This window comes from Puccinia triticina, chromosome 3A (assembly GCF_026914185.1).
Source record: "Puccinia triticina chromosome 3A, complete sequence".
NCBI classification, from domain to species: domain Eukaryota; kingdom Fungi; phylum Basidiomycota; class Pucciniomycetes; order Pucciniales; family Pucciniaceae; genus Puccinia; species Puccinia triticina.
The window spans coordinates 2523691-2532411 of NC_070560.1; the positions used below are offsets into that span (position 1 = coordinate 2523691).

The following is an 8721-nucleotide window of genomic DNA, read 5'->3' on the forward strand; positions in this document are numbered from 1 at the left end:
ATCGTCTCTGGTCAATCGGTGTACTTCAGGGACAGACGCGTATGAGGCAGTTCAGGCGAACTTCCAAGGAACGGTTCGTTTTTGACAGATCAAACTGGTTGATAAACTTTTGGAACTACGGATTACCGGCCCAGCGACTGAACCGTCACAACTCCAGGGTCTTTTCAACAAAACCTTTGATATTTTTTCAGATCTTAAGAAGGTGGGAGCAGGTCTACCTTCCCTCGTCAAAAGCCTTGTTCTACAGGCCATCGCCCCTACCCCTCCCTCAATGTCCCGTTCTCAACTCTTCCAGAATATATCACTGCAACTCGGCTCCAAAAAGGACGTTACTGCCAGAGACATACAAACGATCATTACTTCCGCGTACGGCGAGAGCGTACGGTTCGATTCCGATCAACATCCCAATGTTTCAGTCTTCCGAACGTTCCCGAACTCGTCAGCTCCCAGAAGTTCGGCGTGGGGTAATTCATCACAACCAGTCTGGAACAACCCAGGAAATCAGCTTGGTCGATCTAGCCCTCCGAGCGGGCTGCCAGGCCAACCGAGAAACCAGACCAACTTTCCCAATCAGCAAAGACAACAAAATGTGGGACGGCCCGGACATCCCACGGTCGACGACATATCAGCTGCTATCAATAACATCCGAAAGGGCAACACCAGCCCGAGCAATCCGGCAGTTTTTGACGGTAAACCTTGCTCGTACTGCGGGGCGTTGGGGCATTGGAGGTCGTCGTGTCCGACACTCCGCAGGGATGCCAACCTGCCGCCCCCTGATACCCCCATCAATGGTCGCCCCGTCTCCGGTTTCGCCCGCCAGGTGGCACCCCCGAACGACCCACCCACAGGACAGGATCCAAATGTGGCGGTTCGATCGGCTGTGGGCATGGATGCGAAGGGTGCTACCGGCGATGGCACGGTTTTGGATTCAGGGGCGACCCACCACGTGAGCGGCTCTTTCCAATCCTTTTTCTCTCTATCTCCGATTATCCCGCCCATGAAGCTGAAGCTGGCTTCGTCCGACGGATCTATGTTGGCGACACATAGTGGATACCTCAAGATGGTCAATGGGGGTGGTACCCTCACAATCCCAAAAGTATTGTACAGTCCAGAGATGACCGGCACACTCTCTAGTCTCGGCCAGTTGATTGAATCCGGCTTCAAACCATTTTTTCTCCCCAACCACAACATTCATTTAATTTCAAACTTCGCTTCTATCACCGCTAAATTCATTCATCGGTCCTGGGTTATCACTCCGGGTTCTTTCAAATTTTTTACTTCCAACATTCGCGCTGTCTCGACTCGATCTTCCAGTCAATCCATATCTCCGGCGTATGAGTGGCATTGTAGATTGGGCTACATCTCCGACACGATTGTGAAAGATTTCCTGAAACGTTTTGTACCGTCTTTTGACTTGAAAAATTGGACTCCTTTCATCTGTGAAACTTGTAAACAGACTAAAAGCAAAAGACACCGCCATTCTCTACCCGAGGTAATTCCCCGGGAAAATCGACTCGATCTCCTTGTCACCGACGTCATGGGTCCTTTCGATCCCGATGTCTCCGGTAATCGATTTCTTCTCACAATCCGCGATCATGCGACTACCTACAGTTTTGTTTTTCCCATGAAATCTTGGTCTGAGGTCCCTCAAATTCTAATATATCTCGTCAAGAAAATGGTCAATCACTTCAAGATGGCGCCAAAGTTCATTCGTTCCGACAATGCCAAAGAATATGGTGTAAAACCTCTTTTGGACTACCTCGAATCTGTTGGATCACAGATAATCTTTACATCCCCTTACACACCAGAGCAGAATGGGGAAGCTGAACGTCTAAATCGCACATTGGGGGACATTGCCCGAACAACATTAGCCCACTCTGAGCTACCTTCTAAACTCTGGTCGTACGCTTACCGATGCGCATGCTACCTCGTCAACAGAATTCCCAACCAGCGCTGTAAATCAACTCTGTTGGAACTATGGTCTGGTCGTCAACCTTGTGCCGACACGTTCTATCCTTTCGGTTCTCGTGCCAGCGTTCACATTCCAAAAGACCGGCGCCGTAAACTCAATCAACGCGGCTGGACGGGATATTTAGTTGGCTACCAGGATGATGAGAGGGGATGGCTATTCTGGAATCCCATTACTCAGAAAGTAATAAACTCTGAGTGTGCCTTTTTTCTGGATTTCCAAGGGAAAATTCTCTTTCCTTCTCCCACGTCTTTGGCTGATAACCCGATTGCCCGTAGAGTTCTGACTTTGGGACAAGAACGAACAGCGGAAATATGTGAGGAACAAGATAATCAACTCAATCTTTTACAAGCTACGTCCGACGCAGATAATCCATCCACCCTACGACAGGCTCTAAGCTCGCCGGCAGGGGTCGAGTGGCGTAAAGCGTGCATCAAAGAATGGGATCAATTAACGGAAATCGACACATTTGACATCATGGAAAAAGAAAATCAACACTCCATCGGCACTCGTTTTGTTTTTGACATCAAGCGTAACACGGATGGCTCAATCAACAAACTGAAGGCCCGTTTTGTTGTACAAGGTTTCAAACAACGTCTTGGAAAGGACGTTCGTTCAACGTTTGCTCCAACAGCTTCTTTATTGACATTACGAATACTGCTCACTCTGGCAGTAAGGAATAATTGGATAATCAATTCTTTTGACATTACCGGGGCTTTTGTCCACAGTCCAATCGAAGAGACTATTTACGTCGATCCACCCGTCGAGCTATTTCCTCATCTGAATGGGAAGGTACTCAAACTCAAGAAGGCTCTATACGGCACTCGTCAGGCCAGCCGTTGCTGGTGGAAACATTTCAAGAGTTTACTCCACGGCTGGGGATTTGAATGCGACGAAGTGGAGGAGTGTCTGTACAGGTACAAGAAGGGTAACTCCATCATTATAGTATGGATTCATGTGGATGATGGGATCGTGTTCGGCAACAACGAACCGGATATTGAACTTCTAAGACAGAACATGGACCGAAGCCTGCGCCTCAAGTGGGATTCAAAGCCTGAAAAACTCGTTGGCATTCGACTTGAGTACGAAGATGATGTGATATTTCTCAGTCAACACATGCTTATCGACCAGCTAGTAGAAAAGTACAGGAAGGAAGTGAAAAAACTCTTGATAACTACTCATACCCCGCTGACTGGCGACAATCTTACAACTTCGTGGGGGGAACCGGTTTCAGCAACACTATATCAATCACTAATAGGCTCGATAAATTACCTGGCGTTGGGAACTAGACCAGACATAAGCTTCGCGGTTAATTACCTTGCCAGGTTCAGTACGAATCCTAACGACTCACACTGGGAGGCTTTGTCACATCTCGTACAATATATCTACACGACACGATCGAAACGTTTGAAGCTATCGGCATCGGGAGATGAAATGACAACTTGGGTGGATGCGAACTGGGGTGGAGAGTTTCAACGATCGACATTGGGCTTTGTAATCACTTTGTTTGGTGCTCCGGTGGCCTGGGGCTCCCGGAGGCAAAAGGTGGTGGCAACAGCGACATGCGCAGCTGAATTCATATCTCTAGGTCAATCAGTGGATTTTCTTCTTTTTCTATTACCAATCATCAAATCTCTCGATATCGACCCCAAATTATCGATAAAATGCGACAACAGAGCGGCAGTCTTAATCTCAGATGATAACGCATCGAAGGGAAGAATGAAAAGCCTTGAACGTAATTTTTTCTTTGTTAACGACGCTGTCCGCAAACATCACATCAAGCTCGACTGGGTTTCTACCGACATCAACATTGCGGATTTCTTAACAAAACTGGTCAAGGCAACAATTCACTCAAACTCAATGAAAAAATTGTTTCCGTAATCTTCCGACTTTGTTCCCTCACTTGTCTATGTTTTCTTTCATCTTTTTACCAACTCCAATTATCTTCTGTCATGTTTTTTTTTCTTTTATATCATGTTTTTTAGAATCTTGTTGTTAGTTGTGTGGAGTTTGAGGGGGGGTGTTGAGAGTTGGGGTGTACAAACTCCACTTTTGGAGTATGGAGTGCTGAAGAGGCGGTCGGGGAGGAGCAATGTAGACTCATGGGTTTTTCTCTCGACACAACACTTGGCAAACGGCGGAATAGCTTAATCGGCAAGCTTCACAATTGCATGGGCACTCCGGTCGCATGGCCTTGCTTCAAGCCTGTACTTTTCAAGTGATACCAAACTGTTATCCACTATAACAGGTTATACGACACCATGGGATACAGTAAACAAGACTCCATACTATGGAGTACTTGTGTCAACATGGACGGATGCGTCAAAAGATATGGAATATGGTTTTACACCAGATGACAGACTTGGAAATTACATTTCTTATTACCGGTCAATGAGATGGATGGAGGATGAGAAAAAATAGTACAAAGATAGGGGCAGCTTCGGCAATCTCAGAAATGAAAACTAGAGGAAAAAAGGTTCACAAACTCAGACGGCAGATTGATTTTAAAAAAGTCCCCACCAAAAGTCCAAATTCTCTACCCCCGCGGGGTTGACATAGCCCGTAAGTCCCTCCTTCAGAGGACGCTTTGCTCCCCCGAGGAGGAGGGAATTAGCTAAGTTAGGTGTTGGCCGTCCAATTGACAACCGTTAAAGCTTTACCAGGCTCATAACCCTCCCTTTTTTCCTCATTATTTGTTTGTAATTCCCAACATATACACAATACACTTAGGCTTTGTTTGGAGCCAATATAAATATAGGTGATATAATCATTGGTTAATTCAATGCAAGCTACAAAACTCAACATAAAGCCTCCAAATATCTTTTCTAGGCAACCTACAATACTGGTCTCTTCAATTATGAAGTCAGATTCAACTGATTCAGCCATATTCAGTACTGTAGTACCATTATATTGCTTTTGACCAAAACAAAGCAATATAATGGTATTATGGTGCTGAAGATGGCTGAATCAGTTAAATCTGACTTCACAGTTGATGAGAACATTACTGTAGGCTTCCTACAAAAAAAAATTGGATTCTTTATGTCGAGTTTTGTATTTTTTATTGAATTTACAAGTGATTATATCACCTATATTTATATTGGCTCCAAACGGGGCCTTAATCTTTGTTATGTTTCTGTACATTTTTCTTCATTGTGCTCGCCTATTATTTTAGCTTACATGCACTGGAGATCTTACGTTACTAAAAGTTTATGTTTAAGGGAAATGCATGAATTTCAGCAATGGAGATGGAACAATCTAGATTGACTTGTTGATCATTTAAAATCCAAACTAAAATGAAAAGGAGAAGACATAATGATGCTGGTAGTCGAGATAGAAAAAATCCGGGTCTGGACATGTATAAAGCTATTTCAATGTATGATAATTTTCTACGCAGTAAGTAGGGAGAGCTATGACAACATCAAAATTTTAATGCATGTAAGTTTGGTGGTATTATCTAAGAAGTGATCCCTAGTATGCTTGTCGACTGCGAGAAAAGTTGGTAATTGGGCTGAAGAAAGGGAAAAGTGGATGGGGATATAGGTGGACGTTGTCGCTATGAGTTCAGGGAGATCTGGTATCGTCCGCAAGAAAACTTGATAGTAACAGTAATTCCAAGGAGATTTTGCGAGGCGGGCTGTTGTAGTATGCGTCCCGGTTTAACGGTATGATGATGATGATGTTCCCTGGTCCAATCCGAGAAAGTCAAAGTATGGTAGTACTCTTTCCGCCTTAGGTACGTCGTATTCGGCGCCATCGACCCATTCTGTGTGGCCGGGGTGACACGATTTCGCTGTTCCATGTTTGTTTTTGCGGAATACGGGGTTCATATAGCGGTCGTCTATGCGGGTGCCTGTAATGCAGCGGGGGCAGGCATAATACGATTTGTCCCTGTCGGCAACAGGACAACGTGATCCTTTGAGCCCTACGTATCCACAACGGTCTTGCAGTGGGAGTTTGAGGCGGATCCTGACCTCAGGAGGTAGAAGAATGGCCTTGACCTCGCACGTAGGACATCGCGGGGCAGGCCCAGGGGCGATGACCATGGTAGAAAGGATGAGAGCCATCAACGGGCCGTAGAAAAGAATTGAGAGTTTCATGTGTGCCGGTTGAGCAGCTTTGAACTGGCGAAGACTTTCTTTAAGGGTATGTAGAGTGCTGATGTGTGCGATGGTGTCTTGCTGATGTGGGGAGTGATATCTGCGAGCCAGGCACGATGTGGTTTTATACCCTGCCGTCATGACAAGCAACAGACCCGGAGAAACCACCCACCGGTACGGAACAACCGAACAACCACTAGACAGGCTTAGCTTCAAACCGAAGACATTGACTACCCACCGGTACGGAACAACCAAACGGGCTTAGTTTCAAGCCGAAGAAGTTGACAACCCACCGGCACGGAACAACCAGACGTAGCTTCAAACCAATGACATTGCGAGCGTTTCCTGAAGATTGTATGTAGCCGAGTGCACCTGGCTGTACTTGTCGCCGACTCCATAGGAATTACTCCTACATCTAAGCCTGTTACTCGTCATAAGCTCCAACAGCTTCACCGCCTACCGGTACAGAACAACCCAACGGGCTTAGCCCGAAACTGACGGTTTCTGAGACAAGCAGGAACAGACGGGCAAGGCCGGCTTCACTGGCGGGCTTAGCTTCAAACTGAAGAAATTGTGAGGGCCCAATTATAAACAGTTATTGGAATTTTATTCAAAAAAATCCAAATTCATTCAAAACTTTTTTTGTCTGGGTTTTTTTTATGTACCGATTCAAAAATAGCCCAATTCTTAGTTTGGTTTTTAACACGGCGCTGATCACCAGGAAAAGTATTGACTCGTCTCTCATTCCTTTGCTTGACGCAGGCAAGGCCGCTCTCACGGCTACAACCCTTAAAAGTACTGCCTGGAACGACGAGACCATTGCTACCCTGGTCAAAAAGCACTTAGCCGCGGAGAAGGCTGGCGACAACGAAGCTTCAGACCTCTATTTTGCGATGTTCAAGTCCCTGATGTCGGCAAGACCTCCGTTGCAAGCGACCTTAAACCCTGTGCCCGCCTCGGCCGAAGACCTTAGCAGTAAGACGCGCCCTAAGAAGCCAGTCAATCCTGACCCTTACGCCAAATACGCACTTATTCCAAAGTACCATGAAGACGAAGAAAACCATTCTGATGGTGAATCCGTTGTTGGGGATATCCAATTCAACACTGAAGCCGTACCTAGACATGATAAAATGGGGTTCACCCCTTATTTCAATAAAAACATCAGAGAACTCAAGGGACCCATCCCCTTAACGATCTTCAATAAAGCCTGGAAGAACTGTGCAATACTTTACTATGCAGAAAAAAGGTCGAAATTTGAAGACTCATCCTCTGACCGGAACCACTACACGGGCTATCCGTACCCGTCCGAGTGGACCCAGTCGTTCAGTGATTGGACTTCCAACCATCAAAACTTTTATTCGACCCTCAAAGTCAAATACAATTTCAAGCGCATGGCCAACTGGCTCCTTGCCCATAAGGCAAATGCAGATGCAATTCTTGCCAAGGACGGCTTCATGGTTGCCCTCCATTACAACATTCAAGTCCAAACAAAAGCCTTTGCACATTGTGTGGCATTGGCAGATGGTTCTCAGTTGGTTGCAAATATCTCAGTGTTCCGTAGCAAAATCGCCCACTCGTGCTACGCCACGGCCAGGAAGTTTGATGAACTCGACTTCACAGACAATCCGTATGCGGAAAATGGCACTTGAGCTCATTGGGACCCAACGACCGGTGCTCCAAAGACTGAGAAAAAGCAAGCTGTTGCTAAAGCCTCTAACGTTGCTAGTACGTCCGGTTCGGCATCCCTCCCGGCGAAACCCACCGGTAGCAGAGCCCCGAAGGGCAGCGGGTACAAAGGCAACAACTTTGATCCCAACCATTCTGCAAAACAAAGTGCCCAAGGGATGGCGAAGATTGCCCAGTAGGCTCTATTCCTCTCTTCCTTCCGCTAAGCGTTGGATAAACGAATCATCCCTTCCCCCTCCCCTCTTCCAATTCGGGTCAGCCACATGGGCACCAAAACATCCCTTCCCGCGGTACACAACACTATCACTCCATTTTTTTGTTGTCTTGCTCCGCAAGTTCCGCTGTGCTCCTTTTTCCCTAGTCTTGTTATCTTTCTTTACGGGAATTTACCTTTTCTAACCAATGAAATAAACCATCCCTACACTCTGTTTAGTGAACACCCTGAACAGACCCTATCCGGTGTGGTGTTCATATTGAGGTCGCTGGTTCGATCCCGGCTCGGGGGACCAAATGTGGAACTCCTACCGTGCCAGGCGGTAGGCAGAGCGTTGAGGGGATGGGTGCTGTTGAGGCTGCCCTCAAGGTGGTCCGGCAAATGAGATGTGGATCGAAAAGTGATAGCGTTGGGGGGGGATTTTTGAGAGACGACAGGGATGGAATACCGTCGGCGGTGGTTGGTTTGTTGAGGATCAGATGATGATGATGGATCAGGATCAGGGATAAAGAATCAGGAATAGTGCTGGGGATACTGCCAGCGGATCAGAAAAGGGTGATGGAAAATCTTGTGGATCAGAGCAAGTCCCATGCCGTCCCATCCTCCAAGTTTGAACTCAAACTTGGACTCTGGGGAGTGACATGTCACAGGACATGTCATCACATCCCTAACTACAAAACAAAACCACAAGGAAAGAAAAGAAAACAAAACTCAACAAACAACAAGCAGAAGAAAAGAATAAACAAAGCTTAAAG

The 8721-nt window shown here is 46.4% G+C and overlaps 2 protein-coding genes across 2 annotated transcripts; one reads left to right on the plus strand and one right to left on the minus strand.

The window, feature by feature from the left end:
* Positions 1-5625: 5625 nt before the first annotated feature.
* On the minus strand, positions 5626-6066 carry PtA15_3A307 (uncharacterized protein; the record flags this gene model as incomplete). Its single annotated transcript, XM_053167263.1, has 1 exon — positions 5626-6066. The coding sequence occupies one exon, from the start codon at positions 6064-6066 to the stop codon at positions 5626-5628; it is 441 nt and encodes a 146-aa protein (XP_053018497.1).
* A 326-nt stretch (positions 6067-6392) lies between these two features.
* On the plus strand, positions 6393-7931 carry PtA15_3A308 (uncharacterized protein; the record flags this gene model as incomplete). The annotated part of the gene is made up of 3 exons (XM_053167264.1): positions 6393-6420; positions 6829-7105; positions 7793-7931. 3 exons carry the CDS (start codon positions 6393-6395, stop codon positions 7929-7931), a joined length of 444 nt encoding a protein of 147 aa, XP_053018498.1.
* Between the last annotated feature and the right edge of the window lie 790 nt (positions 7932-8721).